This window comes from Schistocerca gregaria, chromosome 2 (genome assembly GCF_023897955.1).
Source record: "Schistocerca gregaria isolate iqSchGreg1 chromosome 2, iqSchGreg1.2, whole genome shotgun sequence".
Taxonomy (NCBI): domain Eukaryota; kingdom Metazoa; phylum Arthropoda; class Insecta; order Orthoptera; family Acrididae; genus Schistocerca; species Schistocerca gregaria.
In genome coordinates, this window is record NC_064921.1 from 1,005,388,661 (window position 1) to 1,005,411,926 (window position 23,266).

General features: G+C 43.1%; 1 protein-coding gene across 1 annotated transcript in view; it reads right to left on the reverse strand.

Moving 5' to 3' along the window:
• Positions 1 to 13,718: 13,718 nt before the first annotated feature.
• The window catches only part of LOC126336083 (neuropeptide CCHamide-1 receptor-like), a 42,709-nt gene continuing 33,161 nt past the window's right edge, over positions 13,719 to 23,266 (reverse strand). The window contains exon 3 of the mRNA XM_049999564.1: positions 13,719 to 14,100. Coding sequence (XP_049855521.1) covers positions 13,719 to 14,100 — 382 coding nt within the window. The remainder of the gene's footprint in view (positions 14,101 to 23,266) is intronic.

The following is a 23,266-nucleotide window of genomic DNA, read 5'->3' on the forward strand; positions in this document are numbered from 1 at the left end:
TTTCTTTGTATATTTATGTTCTTCTCTTCAAGTTTAACCTTGTTTATAACATACAATACGTCCAAATACTCTAGTATGGTTTAATACTTTCTTCTGCATATCTTTTCAATTTATTTCAGTCAGTGCTCACCAATTGTTGAATAGACATATTTCAATTATCTATTCATTAGCAAAAGCCCATAAATGTTTCTCGGCCGATGGCTATGTCAAAACTTGCTAGTAGGCTACACTTCCTTGAGGCTCCTGCTAAAGGACGCTTCTAGGAACAAATAAGTTTCATCATATTGTGCCTACGAAGCTGAATAATATATGTTAATAAGAGACCACCACTCCTTTGTATCAGGTTCGTTTATTACATCGCAATCAACTAAACAATTTTATCATGACATCTGCGTATTTCTATCACTTTGAGAGAATTAGTTAAGAAGAGTATTAGTGAAGTTTCGACATTAGTTCCATATCATATGAGCGTGTTTTAATAGCTTTTAGTCTAATATGTGTATGCAGGTCATCTAAGGAAGTCCATTTGGAAAGAACCGCAAATCTAGCGGTGGTGGTTTTCATTATTATTACTTAACATAATGGAAGCTGATTCCAAGCACGTTTGGCGCAACCATCGCCCAGGTAATAGTCATGGGCTACTGATAATGTATAGACAGTTAAACAGGTATGTCTACTAAACATTTTTGTGAGGACTGACAATATGATAAATTAATCTGAAAATTGTTGCGAGTATGAACTGATCTGTGTGTTTCATCGGATGAGGTATTTTGATTGTTGTGATGGTGCACGTACACAGAAAATGAAAGTTGCTCTTCCGAAAACTGTCACTTTGTGTTAATTAGTTTTTGAAGGGATTAACTTTATGAATTTGGTTGAGCGGAAATACTCTCTTAAAATGTTAAATTAGAAATGTGACCATGTTTGTGTCTGTTTGTGGAAAAATGAAAATGACATACCTGCTCTGCACAATAATTTCAGTGGTAGCAATAGCTAAAATAAAAGATCAAAATTATTTATAAAAATCGGTCGCTGGCCCAGCGCTCTTCCGCATACGCGATCGTAAATTATATCTTCGTATTGGCGGAGGCGCGGTAGTCAAACTACCATTACAAAATTTCCGAAACAAATATTCACGTTTTTATCGCTCTGGCTACTAGAAACGTACGCTGGAATATTTTCAAAAAAATTGTGCTCAGGATCGTGGGCGGCACTCCGTAATTGCCGATACATGTACGTTTGACAAGTGTATCGCTGTCTACAATATAATAACAGGCACTTGCCGTTTGCTATTTGGGCTCGGCAGGCTTCGCGAGGTAGAAGCGAAGACGCAGTGAAAGACTTTGACGGCAGAAAGGCGGCGCGCCCCTTGTGGTTAGTCTGGCCCGCGGCGCTTGAGTGCCGGGCGTCCTTTTAAGCCGTCACGCACACACAGCGCGGCCGGCTTTCAGACGGCATGACAGCGCAGCGCCGCACCGGCTACACGAGTGCAGGGGCCCGCGGCTGTTGTCGCAACCGCCACGCGGGCGACGCCGCTGCGTTTATTCAATCGTCTGCGGGCGGGCGTGGGCGTTTCCGGGCGAGAGCAGAGCGCCGGCCGGCTTTCTGTGGAACAAAGGCGCCCACGCGCTGGCCACGTCACGGTGCTTTTCCTCGAGCCACTTCCGCCCAGTTCACAATGGGGGTGTTGTTGGTGCACGGCAGGTTGCGGGGCGAAGGCGTTGTCGTATATGATGTTCAGCAACTGTAAAATTCAGAGCTCGACACTTGCTCATGACATTAATTCTATAGGGAGCATGGCAGAACCTCTGCGTAAATAAAAGGTGACAAAAATCGGGTAACATTCGAGCGTGACGTCAAATACGGTAATGCTCTATCCGTAGACGGACTGCAAGCACTAAGTTGGTGGCCTCAATGTTTTATTTCTTCCTGTTTATTTATTTATCTTTATAGCGGTCGGACATTATCCAGTTACAAATAAACCTATCCAATGGATAAACTTCGATGTTGATCAGTTTTGAACATGTTATAGTGTAGAGCAAAATAAGAGACACATACTTTTTTATACACGCCCATACGACTGTTAAGTGGGTGCAATATCCCCTTGAAAAAATTGTGTTTAATTGTCCTGAATGAATAAACTCGAAATGGTAACGGATACAAAAATTCTTCAATACGAAATTCTATGGTTTTTAATGTGCGTCACAACTGTGCACACATATTTGTGGAAAAAGTAATTTTTTCGAAATCCCCTCCCCTGCAGCAAATTTTGTTACCGAAACAATTCTACACTTCATTATAATACAGATTTGCAATAACGTCATAAAAATGATGCACAAACTATTTCAAATATAACGTAATTAAATCCACAAACGTTGCAACTTGAAAAAAAGCATAAATTGTAAAAAGAGAACACAAATACAACAAAACATATTTTATTCCAGAAAATAAATATCGAACAATATAGGTAGAATATACATTTAGAGCATGTTTATCTGGGAAAGGCTTTTTGATCCCAACATAACAAATGACGTTGAAGCTGACATATCGGGCTTACATAATATGATTTAAAGATGTTTATAGCTTACGTCTGACAAATGCTTGTTTAGAACAGCACTTCATCATATACGACTGAATCCCCTACTAATGCCATTAGTTAAATGTCTAAATGAAAGCAAAATAGTGTTGGGGGACGGGATTACTCTCTCTCCGTCCGAACAGGCCTTGGAAGGTCCAACGGTACCGACCGGCTGCCGTGTCATCCTCAGACCACAGGCGCCGCTGGATGCCGATATGGAGGGGCATGTGGTCAGCACACCGCTTCCCCGGCAGTATGTCAGATTACGGGACTGCAACTGCTACTTCTCAGTCAAGTAGCTCCTCAGTTTGCCTCACAAGGGCTGAGTGCACCCCGCTTGCCAACAGCGCTCAGCAGACCAGATGGTCACCCATCCAAGTGCTAGCCCAGCCCGACAGCGCTTAACTTCGATTATCTGACGGTGTTACCACTGTGGCAAGGCCGTTGACCAGGGGGGAGGGGGAATAAAAAAAATTGACTTTCTCTACATATATGGGTGCACCGTTGTAGCGTACTTAAAAACCACTATACTTTTATTTGAAGTTTATTTTAGTATCTGTTAGTGTGTCAACGACAATTATGCAGAAAAATAAAACTCAATTTTTTTCAAGGGGGCATGTTTCATCCCCTTAACGGCCGTATAGGCCTGTATAAGAAAATAAGTGCCTCATATTTTCGTCTACACTACAACGTGTTCAAAACCGATCAAAAGTGAAGTGTACCCCTCAGGTATTTCTTAACTAAAATTTAAACAAGTTCGTTGAAAAGCGACTACAGGCCCAATTTACACGATTGTCACAAGTGTTTACACCAATGTCACCATGTAAAACCGAGTCTGTTCGTTTTATTTATACAGTGGTGTACAAAACTTAAGGGCGAAACAAACTTTCACACGATGTGTCACTGCAAAGCAACATAGCTCGATGAAACATGAACCTTACACGGAAAGAATTGCTACAGTGTCGTACAGTCGGTGACTGAAATACGCACTGAGACGAACAGAAAAGACATTCTTATTCAAAGACAATAATTACGCGGAAGTCACCGCATTTCATGATGGACATCTATAAAGAGAGGACATAGTCTGTGATCACCACAGACGACCGTGTGTGCTCTGCAACGTGCGCCTACGGTGGCCACGAGTTATTCTTGTCGTAGGGCGTTCCATTCCTCCACCACAGCAGTTAACAGCTGCTCGATGTCCTTTGGTACACGTGGATGTGCTGTAAAACGTCTCCCCAATGCATGCTAACCGTGCTCGATGGGATTTTAATTGGGGGGTGGGGGATAGGGGACGGATGGAGTGGGGGGGGGGGGGCAGTCCATTCGCCAAATATTCTCTCGTTCCAAGAGCACTTCCAACTGCGCAATTCGTTGCGGTCGAAATTATCATTTAATAAAAACCGGTTAAGAGCTTGTTGGACTCACACTCTGATAGTGCTCTACAAAATTAATTACATATGTATAGAATAATAACTTCGTGTGGCTCCATAGCCTAGTTAAAGTCTTTCTAATGGACGCCACTTTGGCAAACTGCGTTCCCTAACCTAAGCCAGGTATCAAGCTGGTGAAAGAGGACCTACAGTTTAACATGGAACCCAAACCACATGTTGTTTGTGGCGACTCCTCACACCGTTGAGAGGTGAAGGCTAGGTTAAAAATAAGACTGAAAAATCGGTGGTCTGATTGAGATTTACTTTTGATTACATTATGGGAGTGACAGTGATCAATGTGTTACAAATATTTACTATCAAAACAGTCTTGATTAAAATTTATTTATCATGATGACCGGTTTCGACCCCTACTGTGATCATCTTCAGACTTACAAGTCGTATACAAAGCTTACTATAAAAAATGGAGGCTCCGTCCACTTCTGACGGAATGATGTAATTACCAACGATTTATAGCTTTATAACTTGACGTATTTTCCTTAATGTATGTAGCCCTCTAATTAAAGCTTTGTATACGACTTGTTGGTCTGAAGATGACCACAGTAGTGGTCGAAACTGGTCACCGTGATAAATAAATTGTGATCAAGACTGTTTTCGATAGTAAACGACTGAGATTTGATCCCGCGACCTCGGTTTCCAGGCGCGCGCGCCCTTCACCGTTAGACCACGAGCCCGAATTGTGTGGCTATAGTTTATCCATGGTTTTTGGTGAGTGAGTTTGCGACTGCGAGACTATATGACATGTATGTCCATATCTTTTTTATTGTACTGACTTAGAAGCTTAAGTTATTTGCACTGCCAAGGGACTGTAGACTGTACATAAGAAAAATTTCAGCTTCATACCTCTACCCATTATTGTCGTACAAACAGACAGAGAAGAAGACAGATGAACAAGAAAGAGAACCTACAAAGATACCGTTTTTACCGACTGAGGTGTGGAAACTTAAAAATGAAGTCAGAGCCGAATGCACCAGTGAGAGACGCACATAGGGAAGAACACAGTGTCACAATAACGTTGACGAACGAGAGTACCGTGATCATCAGAGCGTATACCCAGAAAGTAGTTTCGTACTTAAAAAAGAGCTCAGAATGAGAACCGTTTATAGGTATGCAATAAACGGTCTGGTAGTGACGTCATTAGGTGTAAGGTTACGGAACCGCGTTGAGGTGTGTTATGAAGCGTGAAGTGTGGAACAACATTTGTATCACTGAAGACTGAACCAGTGTTATTCATAAGCTTCCTACGTACTTTTCAACAGATACTCACGCAGCTAATATTTATTGTCGACAGAGATGTAAACTAACGGAGAAGACGGAAATGATGCACACACGAAGGCAGGTATTTTTAACTGTACACGATATGTCTTATAGATTAACAGAGCAAAGACGAAGGTAATGAATAGCAAATGAAATCGGGATAACAACGTACTTAATATAGTAACGACAGAAGTGAAAGAATTTTCCTATCCACGTAGCAACATTACAGACAATGGGAGTAGCGTGGAAGATAACGGGACGAGGTTGCCACAGGTACAGAAATCCTTAATCAGTGAAAGAGTTCTACTGGTGTCATATACTGACATCCAACTAGGCAAGAAATTCCGAAAAAGACTGTGGGAGAAGAAAGGTTAACGGTATATCTATTAAGGCATCAAGGAATAGTTAATATGGCGCCGTAAAGAACAGCACAGGCGAAAATAAGAGGTAGAACAAAAGCAAATTTTACAAAAAAAAATTATACAAGATGTTGGGATAACTAGTTCCGGAAAGAAAGCAAGATCAACACAAGATAGGGATAGATGGAAGGCAGCATCAAAACAGCCGAAAGGCTAAGGACATAAAAAAAAGAAACTGTACTTAAGCTGGAAAAGGTATACGCCCGTAGTACTTGCGTAAGATTTCAGCTTGAAAAAGTACGAACGTTAGACCGTTTTTACATCTACTTACGCAAATTATTGCCTTGCGTGCTTCACCGACACATGCAGCCATACCACACATGAGTCGTACTGTGGAGAGAGCAGAACAACATATCATTGCTGAAGAGAGACAGCAGAGTTTTTAGCATTTACAGGAGCAGCAGTCTAAATAATCGACCGATCAGGCTTTGTAACACTAGCCAACATGGCCTTGCATTGTTGGTACTGCGGACGGCTGAAAGCAAGCCGTTATATTTTAGGCGGAAGTGCAGTTCTACTGTGTGATGTAATGACGATGGCACGCTTCTGGGTAAAGCAGACCAACATTCCGATCTTTGAGCGAGAAATATTGGGAAGGACGTCATCAGAAACAATAAATGAGATATTCTATGGGCATAAACGTGGAATGTGAGATCCTTGAAAACAGAAATTGATAGGTTGGAGCAAGATGTAGTGGGAAACAGCGAAGTACGGGGGTGCGTAGAATAGAATTTATCATCTGGTGAGTATAAGGTTACCAAAACAATAACTAATAAGGATTAATAATGAAAAAGGGAACAAGAATTCAGAGGAACTACTTAGAGCAGCATTGAGAACGTATCATCGTAGCCAAGGGAAGATCTACCGCAGTACTACGTGTATATTTACATTCTAGCCTCGCAAATGACAAGACTGAAAAAAAAGTATGACGAAATGAAAAGAAAGTGGGATCAAAATGAGAAAGCACTGGAGTAAGATGCAGATTTAGAAACTGTATTTAAAACTGAAAGACCTTTAAAGACCAGAAAAGTGCGCTGAACATAATTTATTAGTTATGGGGTGCATATTAAAGATGAAGAAATTGGATAAAGGGAGGAAACTAAGGCTACGGGATTTGGGTAAGTAATAAAACTAGCGATCGTTGAGAGTTGCTAAGGAAGCATTGAAAAAACGGACAGAAATAGGGAGAAGAAATGCAACAGAGAATGAATGTCTGTCTTTTTGAGATGAAATAGTGACGGCAGGAAAGGAACAAGTAAGCACGAAGGTAAGGGTTAGCAGGAATGTGTTGGATAACAAATGACATATTAAATTTCATTGATGAAATGGGAGATTGTAAAAATGCAACGAACGAATCTGGCAAAAACGAAAGCATACTTCTAAGAAGCTAAATGTAACCATAGGCTTCCGCGGCCGTTGTCAATGTCAATAAAATTCTTCTGGGTTAGAGACCGCATTGTCATTCATAAAATTCCAACGTTTCGGCGTCTGTTGCAAGACGCCTTCCTCAGGGTGTGTTGCTAACTTCTAAGAAGCTAGGTTGCCAGAAGATGGATGTGGCTCAGAAGGAATGGCAGAGGAGAAATTCAATTCGGTAAAAGCATACATGGCAGGTAGATGCCACGAAAAGGAAAACTTCGAGAAAAGAGAAGCTGCTGCATGATCATCAAGACATCAGATAGTATGGCATGCCAATACGAAAAAAAGAACGGAAGGCTGAAATGTGGAAGGGACATGCAGAATGACTATATAAAAGAACGGAAGTTGGGGACTATATAATGTAAAATGAGTTTACGCAGAGGAGACGGTGGATACGATACTACGAGAAGAATTCGACAATACTGAAAGACCTATGTAGAAAGTAACCACCTGAAGTAGACATCATTCCCTCAGAATTATTGATATCCCACGAAGATGCAACAATAACGAAACTGTTCCACCTACTGTATAGCATAGACGAGACTTGAGAAGTGCCCTCAGACTTTTGGGTAGGTGTTACAGGAGTATCAGCTTAGAATGTCATACTACACTAAATCATCCATAGACGGAGGGAACTATTGGGAGAAGCCGATCTGGGGAAGGGGTAGCTAGGTGAGACTCATTCTGAGGCACAGAAGTATAGGTTATTTGAAGGCGAAGAAAATCTGCAGTAAGGGAAACGGGGAGGTTAAAAATCGTAGAGGGAGACCATGACGCATCTATAGCAAGCAGGTTCAAATGGAGATAGGCTACAGTATTTACGCAGAGGTGAGCGATATAAGGAAGATAGATCAGCGTTGAGAGCTGCATAGAAACAGTCTTTGGACTGAAGACCACAATAAGTAGAAGAAAAGAAGCACATGTAAGAGACGATGTAGGAACCGTCCGTCAGTAGCACACAGAGCAGAATCAAAACACGTTGTCATAAAACTATACACAAAATATTACAAAGAAAAATGAATTTTAACTGATTCGCTACTTCTTTTATTCTTCTTGTAATTCCTACGTGTAGAAGCGAGTCAAAAATCTTTTGAAAGTCATTTTTTAACAAGTTCTCCAAACATTAATACCATTTGGCTCAAGAGTTGTTGCAGGTCATTAAACTGGACACCACTTCGGCAACATGCATATCACAAATATTCCTAGTAGTCCTACCGGGAAATAGGGACTTAAAGTTTAACCCGGAAGCCGAGGCGTGAGTCGTTAGTAGCGAATCTTCACGAATCTTCACATTATTTAGAGGTGATGGCTAGGTTAAGGCAGACTGAAATATTCTGGGATTCGACACCACGGTTTTAGGGTGTCCAGGCACCTTTATCACTAGACCATCAGACCAGACTATATACCAGTGCAATGTACGCAAAACAGTAACTTGCAAACCAGCAAACAGAAAAGCTAAAATATGGGTACGAATCGAAAATTTGATACGTATTCTGTTCACAAATGTGTAAAATCAAGTAAAACAAATACCGTATCATTTAAACTTCTGATCAGAACGGTATCTATCTACAGTACGAGATATCCCTCCAAACCACAGTCACAAGAAGGAAAATTCAGACACAATTAGCACAAATTACTTAGCATTCCCAAAGCAAATAGCAATTTACATGTAATTCTTACTATTTACAAACGCATAAAGTTCGATTCAAGAGTTTGAGGTACGTTACTGGACATATTATGCCATGCAATAACAGTTGTGTGAACTAATGTCAGGTGATAATCTATAATACTGTATTTAATACAAAATCACTTAATGAGCACCACATTTTACAAGCAAAGTCTTTTTGGGTACAGCTGCCAGAACTATCTGCTCCAACTGCCGGTCGGAGCACAGAGATCACTAGATTTTGACAGCAAGCTTTGTTTTGCTCAGTAAGGAGATAGTTTTCACTTATGAATAATGTTGTCAAAGTCAGCTTACCGCAGGAATGGAATCAACACTGTGCCCTAAAACCGCTCTGATATGTCTCTCAAATCTGACTTCATCAGTGTGTTGCTCCAGTATTGAAATCTGCTACGTCTCAGGAAATAGTTCAATATCTTTATCAGTGCTCAAAGAATATGGACGGCTCAAATGAAAACTGCTTCAGCCACGCCTGCAGTACATCTGGGAAGAGCTTTCAGAGAATAATGTAGCACTTTTCGGCGTACAGTCGCTTTCCCGCATCGCTACAGGATGTCCGGAGGCAATAGAACCGAGATCCGTGCAGTATGATAGCAACGAACAAACACTTGGCATGTCATACGAAATGGTCCTCGTTTCCGAATTTTGTGCTTGTCATCTTACAGAATACAGTATATGATTTCATTATCACCATATTTTACAATGAACAACTTTACAAAATATATGAGCAGCAAGGAGTGTGAGACAGAAATGTTGTATTACATTGTATCGAAAGGGATAATATTATTTCATGAAAGCAAAAGCACCACTTCTCACCATCAGCTCCACTTTTAACTAAAGGAGTGTTATTCTCACGAGGCTACATAGTATAATGTGTATCGCTTTTCAGCTTTTTACATTAACTGTTTTATAATGAACATGATCGAATGAAAAAATAAAGATGATCATATGTCAAAATATTTATTTGTAAGGGACTGGTAGTAAATTTGGTAGTTGTAGTCTGTGTTGGTCAACAAAAAAAGAGAACAAATACCACAGCCCTTAAAACCATTCGAAACGACCCTCAGTCTGCAAGCGATTGTATTGCAAGAAAAACAAAACAACGAGTGATAGAAATTAAGATGAGGAGGTTCGTTGAAGAAACTTTTGATTAACAAATAAATATTTGGTTTCCCGGTGGTATTTCCGACATTACCTCAGTTGGAAGAAACGTTTCGGGAATTTTATTTGTTTCAGTCTCAAAGTTTTAGTTTGTGGGATATTTTCTGCGCTTGCTACACTAGTGTCCACACCTCGTTGTATCTGGAAATATGGAATACACGCTTGTCCATCGGCAATGAAATTTGAATAAACAGAAGTAGATCGTGCCGATCACGAAACAGAGAGCCGTCTTGCACATTTAGGTTCACTTTCGGCCTTTCGTGTGGGCACTACCGTTTGTTACGACAGATAAATGTGTATAAGATTGGTTCGCGTTTCTGATTTGATTTCGCATTTAAAAGAGCTATGTACGTCTGGAACTGCAGGTTCTCATAAGCAGAAAATCTACAGGTGTGTCAAATAACCTGAATTAAGACTTACATTTCCTTAATAGCTCGCTGAATACAACTCAATGACGTGACTGTGTTATATCCGAAACATAAATTAACTAATTCACTCAGTAGTTTCCCAGTTTCTCTTCACATTTTCACTTCAAATGTCGGAAAATTTGGAGCATATGCCAAGAATTAAAGTTTTTCAATAGTCAAATAATTTGACGAAGATCTACGAAGAAGGTTGCGTGCACCTGTCCAAAGGTTCCTCAGGTTGCGTGTACCTGCCAAAGGTTCCTATGTTCCGATATTTTTTACGTACTTGTAGGTGTTTCTTAGTTTTGTAAAAAAAATGTTGTTGTCGAAATAAGACGTGTGTATAGGAGACAGTTCAAAGAATAAAACGTCCAACTCTAAGATATAATACAGGCTGTTTCAAGCTGAACTGGACATACGTAAAGTGTACTACGAATGTGCCCTTCTGAAGGGAAACACTTGTACATTGATTTCCTAGGTCTGAAACTTCCAGAAACGGGAATGTCGTAGGTCAAAGTAAATGAACACGTTATTGCTGCTTTATTGTAGCGTTCCCTTTCAAACTCTTAGTAACAAATGCCATTTGACATTCTTCACTGTAAGTTGTACAGCACAGACATGAAGCCAGTCCTAGGGGTTAAAAGGGTATGCTCGTGTGCCTACCAAGATTATCTGACATTTCTGTATTTCTTTACTGTCTGCACGATTACGTGAAGAGAGAAACTTACATGTTGAAAGAAGAACAAGACGTTAATTGCTAGGATTTTTAATTTTTGTATACGAGTTGATATAAGATTTAGATGCGAGGAACCAATATCAACACATGTATGTTGCTACAAATGCTGCAGGAAACGTTGGGAGAGTTTATTGAACGGTCCTGACCGCAAACAACACTTGAATTAAGAAGAGATACTGAATTTCTTACTTATCTTCATCTGTTCGTTAGAATTTTGAATGCAAGACTCGTCTAGTACGTCGAGTCAATTGGTAAGACTGAGAATGGACTGGCTGGAAGTGTAAGCAGATTCTCACAAGTAACGTGTAAGGTTTCGGGAGGTCATAAAAGCGTGATTAGAGATTTGTTTATAACAACAAAAATATATCTGCAAAATATATCGAATTTGGTAAGAGACGATCTTACAGATCTCATATTTAGCATATTTTTATTCAATAATTTCAAATGGAATAATGCTCTGAAGAAAGTCATCTGTTGCCAAAATAAAATCGACGCCGTAAATACAGCTGGAGGAATTTCTTCATTTTTAATATAAATTTGTACCAGCTGACGTCCCACTGTCCTCCATTTCAACTATGGATGTATGAATATTTCAGAAGAAAGTCTTCATTGCGCAAAAAACTTGTTTTAAGAGTAATATGTGGTGCTCACTGACAAATCATCTTGTGGATACCTGTTTAAGAAATTTGGCAATGTGACTATGGCTTCACAGTATATTTATTCCCCCATGAAGTTTGTTGTAAATAAGCCACTACAGTCCATAAGGAACAAAGACGTGCATAATTATAATATCGGAAGGAAAAATGATGCCAGACTGAGATTCATTGGAAGAATCTTAAGGAAATACAATCCAAAAACAAAGGAAAAAGATTGCAGTACGCTTGTTCGCCCATTGCTTGGATACTGCTCAGCAGTGTGGGATCCGTACCAGATAGGGTTGATAGAAGAGATAGAGAAGATCCAACGGAGAGCAGCGGGCTTCGTTATAGGAGATGACAAATAAACTCCAGTGGAAGACTCTGCAGGAGAGACGCTCAGTAGCTCGGTACCGGCTTTTGTTGAAGTTTCGGGAACATACCATCACCGAGGAATCAAGCATTATATTGCTCCCTCCTACGTATATCTCGCGAAGAGACCATGAGGATAAAATTAGAGAGATTAGAGCCCACACAGAGGCATACCGACAATCCTTCTTTCACACAAACGAGACTGGAATAGAAGGGAGAACCGATAGAGGTACTCAAGGTACCCTCCGCCACATACCGTCAGCTTGCTTGCGGAGTATGGATGTAGATGTAGATGTAGAATGACATCCATTTTAAAGTTGTCTTTAGTACAAAGAGGGATGCAGAATCCTATAAAAATATTTTGGTCACTTAACTCTGAGAGATAAAGTGCCTGACAAAGTTTCTCCTTGACAACGCCTTCTGTTGCGTAGAGGGAGATGGGTAGAAATTACTAACTCAATGCTTACATTTTGTAAAAAATAAAAAAGCTTAAAATTTCAGCTGAAAAAACAAAATTCATGACAAATATAAAAAATGTACCAAAATACATAGAAACACAAATAGGTAATATAGAGTGAGTAAGTAAATTTAAATATCTTGTAGAAACTATAAAACAGAATGGACTAGAAAAATCTGCAATAGATGTAAGAATTAACAAAGTGGAAAGAGCAAATGGTTTGACCAAAAATATTTACAACAAGAAATGTGTATCTAGAAAAACAAAACTAAAACACTACACCACAGTGGTACAACCAGTATGTTTATATGGATCTCAATGCCTAACGATAATATGGAAGAAGAAATTGACAATAGCATTGATTACAGAAGTAAGAAAAGATCTTGGAAGAAACAACATCGAAGAATCAGAAATAGCAGAAAGAAACCGTTTTAAAAGCAAAATACTAAATTTGAAAGGCTTTCAAAGCAGAAGAAATAAAATATCGGGAACAACATGGACCGAAGAAAAGAAGAGACTTCACGAGGAGAAAATGAGGGAATACTGGAAAAATAGGAAAACAACAACAAAGGAAGAAGAGGAACTGAAGTTGTTAATGTGATCCTAGTCGGTCAATACGACTGTAAAAAAAAAGCTGAAAAAACTCAGAAATGTTCAGAATGTTATCCATGTGTAGAACATAACTTGAGGTTTGAATATGAAATGACTGGTTGCACAGCATGACGTTCTATAGCGCAAAATGATAAATGAAATGTGTAACTAACTCATTCCTGTTCCTGGTAGTTTCAAACTCTTAAATCTAGGAAACCACTGAGACTAAAGTATACTGTGTTTTGTCTTCAGAATATGCCGTAGCAACACCTGTTACCGCATACCCATTTGCTTCTGCGAAACCCCTGCATATGTTACAGTGATATACGAGCTGTCCTTTTGAACGACAGGCCGTGAAATAGGAGGGAACTCGAACGATTTAGAGGTACATGCTAAGACAGTCGCAGAACAGAGCACCACCATTGGCGTCGCTTCTGATTCCACAAGTCACTGTGCTTAGTTCGGGAGGACGGCCGCTAGGGGCGCGGCCCTCAGAAGGTGTTCGGCTTGCTCTGCCCGCGCGTGTCGCGCCGCACTTGGGCAGGCCGCCGCTAGAGGCGCGACTTGTCGAGCGGCGGCGAGCCGTCGCACGTCTTGTCGGTGTGGAAGAGCGCCGTCTGCACGGTGGAGTTGTGGCGCGAGGCGGCGTGGCAGCGGCCGCGCACCGTGCTGCGCAGGTGCGCCAGCGACGTGTGGTCGGCGCCGTCCGCGCGCGCCGCCGTGCACGTGCTTCCGCTGCGCGCGCGCGCCTGACCCGGGCGCGCGCAGCAGCAGAACAGGTAGTTGTTGAAGTGCTTGCGGAAGGCGCCGCTCACGCAGTACAGCGTGATGGGGTTCACGCACGAGTTGATGTAGCTCAGGCAGAAGCCCACGATGCGCAGCCCGTGCCACGCCAGGTTGTAGTCCAGTCGGGAGTTCGGATACAGGTGGAACCTGCAGACATTGACAGTTTGATGACCTTATGAGTGACGCTACAGACTGAACAAAACGTGGTACGGTCATAAAGAAAATCAATCTGAGAATGTACTGGGTGACAAATAGCCAGTATAGATTTGAAAACTTAATAAACCACGGAATAATGTAGATAAAGGTAAAAATTGACACCCATGCTTGGGACGAGATGGAGTTTTATTAGAACAAAAAAAAAAAAAAAAAAAAAGCAAAGTTCATGTGGTGTGCGTACTGTAAGACCTTTGGTACACACACCATCAGATTATTTGACTTGTCGCTCTAACGAAATAGGCGAGTGTCAGCAATATGTCTCGTGGTCTTATCGTGGCGTGTTTATCTTCTGCCGTTGGGGTTGGGTTGTCTGAGGGAGGAGAACAGACAGCGAGGTCATCGGTCTCATAGGATTAGGGAAGGATGGGGAAGGAAGTCGGTTGTGCCCTTTCAGAGGAACCATCCCGGAATTTGCCTGGAGCGATTTACGGAAATCACGGAAAACCTAAATCACGATGGCCGGACGCGGGATTCAACCGTCGTCCTCCCGAATGCGAGTCCAGTGTGCTAGCAACTGCGCCACCTCGCTCGGTCTGCCGTTAGGTCAGACGATAGAAATGCCACTTGCACGCTTAGAGAAGCAGATTGACGGTGACCAACTTTAAACATAACTTGGTTAATTTTCACACACATTTATTAAAATAAGAAAAACATAGATATTACGTAACTTGATTCTGGATGCTGTTTACAATTGACAATCTGAAGTTCCTTTGGTCTTGGTACGTTAATCTTATTCTGACATATCTCTGATACTTGACAAAGTGTCTATTCATTTCTCTTCATGGCTATGTACAGGAATATGATAATCTTATTAAACGCTGACTGAAACTTGACTACAGACAAATGCAGACTAATGCAGACTCATGCAGACTGATGCAGACTAACTAATCAGAGGTATGTACACTCGTATTAATACCTCGAGCGTTCAGGTATAACTACACGAGTGTGATCCGCGAAGAGAAAAGGTTCTACGTTAGCAGCAATCTCATTGGCTGCATTACATATTAATACGCGGATCGGTGGAAGTAGAATTTGGTCCGTCTCTAAGACAGCGCCATCTCGTAGTGTGGAGACGGACGAGGGCTGCGCCTGCACTATTGTGCTTACCGGGACGCGCTCTATTGGGAGAGTTTGTGTACGCGCCGACTACGAGGAACTATGTACACAACAGTTCACAAAGAGGCCGACAGATGGTGCTGGACAGCATAACGTCAGTGACTGCTACCATGATGGGTGAGAGGTACGCCAATATGTTACAGAATCGCATCATACCAAGCCTGGCTGATAAACACCTGCTGGAATGTAAGATGTGTATGCAGGATGGTGCTCCACCCCATACTGCTAGACGCGTGAAAGATCTCTTGCGCGCGTCGTTTGGTGATGATCGTGTGCTCAGCCACCACTTCCGTCATGCTTGGCCTCCTAGGTCCCCAGGCCTCAGTCCGTGCGATTATTGGCTTTGGGGATACCTGAATCGCAAGTGTATCATGATCGACAGACATCTCTACAGATGCTGAAAGACAACATCCGACACCAGTGCCTCACCATAACTCCGGACATGCTTTACAGGGCTGTTCACAACATTATTCCTCGACTACAGCTATTGTTGAGGAATGATGGTGGACATATTGAGCATTTCCCGTAAGGAACATCATCTTTGCTTTGTCTTACTTTGTTATGCTAATTATTGCTATTCTGATCAGAAGAAGCGCCATCTGTCGGACATTTTTTGAACTTTTGAATTTTTTTTGGTTCTAATAAAACCCCATGTCATTCCAAGCATGTGTGTTAATTTGTATCTCTCTATCTACAGTATTCTGTGATTTATTCAGTTTTCAAATTTATACTGACTTTTGATCACGTTAAGACAGCAACAGTAAAAGTCTTCTAGAAATAACTTATTCTTTATAAATGATGACTTCAAATAATCAAAAAGTATAAAATAAATAGGGTGTCTCAAGCCTTTTGGGTGAGGTTGAAACAGGCGATAGTCTGTCCACAAGCAATTATACTAAAATATGGAACCTTCGCTCAGAAATACATATTTATTGTGTTGTGGATAAGCACAGCATACACCACATAACAAAAACATTCTTTTTCTTTCTCTTATGCCCTTGTCCCGCAGGTACGCAGGGTCAGCATGGTTAATCGGATTTGGCAATATTAGATTAAGAGGTGGCTGGATGCCCTTCCTGCCGCCACCCCGTACCCCCAGGATGGAATTAGTGTACCCCAACTGTCTGCGACTAGTGTCATCCGTGGAATAATGCGAAAGTGTTCAGATGTCTGCGAGCCATGTAACTGAGGCGGGACGTGGAGACCAGCCTGGTATTCACCTAGGAGGATGTGGAAACCGCCTAAAATCCACATCCAGGCTGGCTGGCACACGGACCGTCGTCGTTAATACGCTGGGCAGATTCGATCCGGGGTCGGCGCGCCTACCCAGGTCCACGAAGCAGAGCATTAGCGCTCTTGGCTAACGTGGCAGGTACACCATATAGCAAAAACATATCTCATAGTAATTGTTTAAAGTCACTACTGCTTCACTCGGTGAGTATAAGGCACTGGCACATTAAGCTCTGCTGCACTTTCTTCTACAGAGATTTCATACACCAACATCTTGACGTAACCACAGAGGAAAAAATCCAGAGGAGTGAGATCCAGCAGTCGCACTGGCCATGGGATAGGACCTCTCCTTCAAATTGCTCAGGTTCTCGCGGATATTAACACCGAAGTGGGTTGGTACACCGATGTGCCGAAACCATATACTTCTGTAGACAACAAGTGATATATGTAGTGTCCAAGAACTGTGGCAGCACATCTCTCAGGAACAGTAGCTAAGATGGACCAGTCATACAGGAGGACAGTATATAAGGTCTTATTAGGTGATCTTGGACAGTGCCCAGCCATACGTTGGTACAGACAGGATCGTTGCTGGTGGCTACCGCTGTTGGTGGCATGGGGATGGTCCTCACTCCAGACATGATTGTTGTTTCTGTTGAAAACAGGTGAGTGAGGCGATATCTGTGAACAATACAAACTCTACAAAGTTCGGCACAATTGACAGAGTGAATGTGGGGTTCGAAATCTGTTGGTCCCAATGTTTCAGCCCGCCTGGCTAGCGGCACAATCTAACGCTCTGCTTCCCAAGTGGAAGGTGTGCCGGTCCCCGGAACAAACACGCCCGCCAGATCAGTGTCGAGATCTGGTGTGCTGGACAGCCTGTGAATGGTTTTGAAGGCGGGCAGCTTCCCCTTATTCGGCCTCAGTTACACTATGTTCGCAACTGCTGCACAAACACTGTCCCCGTGTACACGTACACTCTAGTTACCGTAACACGAAAACATTTGGGATTACACTCGTCTGCTATGAGTGAGGAGTCCACCGGGGGCCAAACTGCACAATAACCCTGGGTTTGGTGTGGGGCGGCGGTGGGGTTGGTGGAATGCTGTAGCCTGTTGTGGGGTTGTGACCTACTGAGGGCTAGGGCGGGACGAAGCCGCTCCATCGTTTCTAGTTCCCCAGTTCAATACAAAATGTTTCGAGATGTACTTTATGATAGGGGTGTAACACTTTTTCCACCAGTATTCTCCACACTGTAGTCTTTGAAGTTTGCGTTTCACGATCAGTTTGATGGTTGCTTGTCCTTGGGTGGTCAGCCGCATGATCCATCTCCACAGTCTGGTGATCGGACTTGGTGGGAACCTTGGCTGGCACTCTTTGACGTCAGCGAGCCCATCTCTCGTGAGGTGGTATCCCAAGAGATAAACTTCTTCCAGTTAGCATGATGCCTGTTGAGAAAATGTTCTGTGCAAATTCGTGCTGCTTTATGGAAACTACATGCTGCCGCCCCATACATTAAATGCGTGTCTAACAAATCTCATGAAAACTAAACTGAACTCCTCCTGAACAGGGCATGAAGGCCCAACGGTGCCGACCGGCCGCCGTGTCATCCTCAGCTCATAGTCGTTACTGTATGTGGATACAGAGGGGCATGTGGTCAGCACATCGCTCTCCGAGCCGTATGACAGTTTCCGAGACAGGAGACAAATCCCATAATGAGTAATATTTCATCATTGACTATACGCCATGCCTGTATGCAGTAAAACACCTCACCATAGACACATCATAAGATGTCTGATGCAATGGACAACGTGCTCGTGGCACAGGTTAATGTGCAGTTGCGATGGGATCGTCACATGACACATGGGCTATGATTTGTGTACAGCATGTCCATTAGGTGGTCAGGGGTCTGTTCTGTTTATCATCTGCTACCCATTCCAGTGTACAAGAGGCATCGAGGATCTTCTCGAATGCGTGGCGAAACAGCATGCACCACTGCAATACATGCATTGAGAGTGGCGGTCGTCGCTTTGAACAATTACGAGTACTATGAGATACGTTGTTGTTATGTAATGTAAGCTGTGTAGGTATACAACATTGTAAATGTAAGCTGTGTAGGTATACAACATTGTAAATACGCATTTCCGACCATTGGTTCCCTATCTCAATATAAATGGTTGTGGAACTACAATCATCTGTTTGAATTTGACCCACAAGTTTGAAACACCCTATATATTTTGTCCAGTTGGAACCCCACAGCTTGTATTTGGAAAAAAAGGAGCTGCTTATGTATATATATTCAAATTTGGGCTGATTTTCATCATCTGATCTTCTTCAGGTACCATAATTCTGTTTACCACAGTGTACCTGTCAATGACAGTACGAATATTATCATATAAGCTATTGTACATAATTTTTTGATACTTAAAGACGATTAGATTATCGTCACTGGTAGTAAATGAAAATTATTATTTCAGTTACTTTTGGTGGTTTTGAAATACGACTTTCTTATGGTATAAAGATAGTGACTATATCACACGTTATACTAAAGTGGTTGATTCATCCCTCCATTCATCACACAAGGTTGAAGTATTTTGTGATACTGAGGCTGCTTCTCGTTCCTGAGGAATTTTTTCTTTACTCTTCGTGGACTTAATGAAAATCTGCAAAATGTTTTGTGTACTGCAGTTGATATAAGGTACACCGCTCCAGTTATTCTCGAAAATGTTTCATTAATGAAAAGTTGTGTAACGAATCAGTTACTCTGAAGCTAAGTCGATGCTTCGTGGTATTGTCATGCTATTAAATTCAGTATATATTGAGGGAACATACCAAAATGTGGCACAAGAGTCCTGTTGGTCAGTTGTTAGGGTTTCAAATGAGTTTCTCACATGAAGTACACTATCTTTGCAACCATAGACAGAGGTAGAAAACCCCAGATATAAGACCAGTATATCATTGTTCAATGTAGACAGGACTGCCACGTTATACATGATGGTATCGGATTCCAGTGCAGCTATCGTTGTGGAGTGGTGTGAGTGAAATACACTCCTGGAAATTGAAATGAGAACACCGTGAATTCATTGTCCCAGGAAGGGGAAACTTTATTGACACATTCCTGGGGTCAGATACATCACATGATCACATTGACAGAACCACATGCACATAGACACAGGCAACAGAGCATGCACAATGTCGGCACTAGTACAGTGTATATCCACCTTTCGCAGCAATGCTGGCCGCTATTCTCCCATGGAGACGATCGTAGAGATGCTGGATGTAGTCCTGTGGAACGGCTTGTCATGCCATTTCCACCTGGCGCCTCAGTTGGATCAGCGTTCGTGCTGGACGTGCAGACAGCGTGAGACGACGCTTCATCCAGTCCCAAACATGCTCAATGGGGGACAGATCCGGAGATCTTGCTGGCCAGGGTAGTTGACTTATACCTTATAGACCACGTTGGGTGGCACGGGATACATGCGGACGTGCATTTTCCTGTTGGAACAGCAAGTTCCCTTGCCGGTCTAGGAATGGTAGAACAATGGGTTCGATGACGGTTTGGATGTACCGTGCACTATTCAGTGTACCCTCGACGATCACCAGAGGTGTACGGCCAGTGTAGGAGATCGCTCCCCACACCATGACGCCGGGTGTTGGCCCTGTGTGCCTCGGTCGTATGCAGTCCTGATTGTGGCGCTCACCTGCACGGCGCCAAACACGCATACGACCATCATTGGCACCAAGGCAGAAGCGACTCTCATCGCTGAAGACGACACGTCTCCATTCGTCCCTCCATTCACGCCTGTCGCGACACCACTGTAGGCGGGCTGCACGATGTTGGGGCGTGAGCGGAAGACGGCGTAACGGTGTGCGGGACCGTAGCCCAGCTTCATGGAGACGGTTGCGAATGGTCCTCGCCGATACCCCAGGAGCAACAGTGTCCCTAATTTGCTGGGAAGTGGCGGTGCGGTCCCCTACGGCACTGCGTAGGATCCTACGGTCTTGGCGTGCATCCGTGCGTCGCTGCGGTCCGGTCCCAGGTCGACGGGCACGTGCACCTTCCGCCGACCACTGGCGACAACATCGATGTACTGTGGAGACCTCACGCCCCACGTGTTGAGCAATTCGGCGGTACGTCCACCCGGCCTCCCGCATGCCCACTATACGCCCTCGCTCAAAGTCCGTCCACTGCACATACGGTTCACGTCCACGCTGTTGCGGCATGCTACCAGTATTAAAGACTGCGATGGAGCTCCGTATGCCACGGCAAACTGGCTGACACTGACGGCGGCGGTGCACAAATGCTGCGCAGCTAGCGCCATTCGACGGCCAACACCGCGGTTCCTGGTGTATCCGCTGTGCCGTGCGTGTGATCATTGCTTGTACAGCCCTCTCGCAGTGTCCGGAGCAAGTATGGTGGGTCTGACACACCGGTGTCAATGTGTTCTTTTTTCCATTTCCAGGAGTGTACAATGCATATAATTGATGTTTCCAATACTCATGCTCAAGCACCAACAGATCACCAATGCCGATGAATTGGGACACAATTACAGGTGCGACATTAAACAGAATCTGAATAGATATCTGGGACACTGATTCCGCTAATGCTGTCTTCATTTGGTGGGGACTTTGGAAGAGGGAAAATTGTAGTGTGTCACGCAATTTACGAGGGTATGCTGAAAAGTAATGCTTCCGAATTTTTTATGAGATCACACGAAACAAATGTTTTTAACGTGCTAAATCATTATTATTCTTCGTGTCTACATATTTACAACCCTCTGCCGATAGAGAGCCGAGTTCGATGTGCGAGAAACAGCGTGCTGTAATTGAGTATCAAATTCTAAGAGTTCGTCCACACACGGAGCACCCCCTCCTTCAGCATGGCCTGTCAGACCACACACTAACACCGTAACATCGGCAACATCCGACGCCTTGGGTTCACTGTCGTCGATCATCCTGCATACTGACCCGACTTGACCCCATTCGATTTTCATCTGTTTCCAAAACTTAAAGGATACCTTAGAGGAATTCAGTGTGATAGTGATGAAGCGATGCAAGCAGAGGTGAAGTTTTGCTCCATTCCAAAAGTAAAACGTTCTACACTGACATTATCAACAGATTTGTCTCTCGTTAGGAGAAATGCGACTGTTGCCACAATGGCTGTGTTGAGAAATAAATGTGTAGACATGAAGGTAAAGTTGCAGACTGTTAATAACGTTTGTTTTATTTAAAAAGCTTTAAGAGTTTTCACATACAAAAATTCGGAGACATTGTTTTTAAGCACGGCCCCATATCTCCATGTATTTGGATACTAATACTTGCTGCAGTGAGTGAAAGACCGTCGTCAACTTGTATAGTAATCACTGTGCCGTTGTTCTCATTCGAGGCCATTACGACGGGTATTTTATCTTACGTTCCACGCAGATCTGTCCAGATATATTACGCTATCTGTTTCAAATGTGTCCATATGCGTATAGCAATAGTTTTTTCGATGGTCCGCCGTAATAGTATATTATGATTGTAAGCATTTGTACACATTTTAATGGGGTAGTGAAATACACACTACTGGCCATTAAAATTGCTACACCACGAAGATGACGTGCTACACACGCGAAATTTAACCGACAGGAAGAAGATGCTGTGATATGCAAATGATTAGCTTTTCAGAGCATTCTCACAAGGTTGGCGCCGGTGGCAACATCTACAACGTGCTGACATGAGGAAAGTTTCCAACCGATTTCTCATACACAAACAGCACGGATTGTAGCCTATCGCGACTGCGGTTTATCGTATCGCGACATTTCGGCTCGCGTTGGTCGAGATCCAATGACTGTTAGCAGAATATGAAAACGGTGGGTTCAGGAGGATAATACGGAGCGCCGTGGTGGATCCCAACGGCCTCGTATCACTAGCAGTCGACATGACAGGCATCTTATCCGCATGGCTGTAACGGATCGTGCAGCCACGTCACGGTCCTTGAGTCAGCAGATGGGGACGTTTCCAAGACAACGACCATCTGCACGAACAGTTCGACGACGTTTGTAGCAGCATGGACTATCAGCTCGGAGACCATGGCTGCGGTTACCCTTGACGCTGCATCACAGTCAGCATCGCCTGCGATGGTGTACTCAACGACGAACCTGGGTGCAAGAATGGCAAAACGTCATTTTTTTCTAATGAATCCAAGTTCTGTTTACAGCATCATGATGGTCGCATCCGTGTTTGGCGACATCGCGGTGAATGCACATTGGAAGCGTGTATTCGTCATCGTCATACTGGCGTATACGCTGCGTGATGGTATGGGGTACCATTGGTTACACGTCTCGGTCACCTCTTGTCCGTATTGACTGCACTTTGAACAGTGGACGTTACGCGTTACATTTCAGAAGTGTTACGACCCGTAGCTCTATCCTTAACTCGATACCGGCGAAACCCTACATTTCAGTAGGATAATGCACGACCATATGTTGCTGATCCTGTACGGGCCTTTTTGGATACGGAAAATGTTCGACTGCTGCCCTGGCCAGCACATTCTCCAGATCTCTCACCAATTGAAAACATCTGGCCGATGGTGGCCGAGCAACTGGCTCGTCTCCAAATCAACTGTGGTATCGTATTGAAGCTGTATTGGCAGCTGTACCTGTTCACGCCATCCAAGCTCTGTTTGACTCTGATTTCTCAGGATCTCTGCACCCAAATTGCGCGAAAATGTAATCACATGTCAGTTCTAGTATAATATATTTGTTCAACGAAT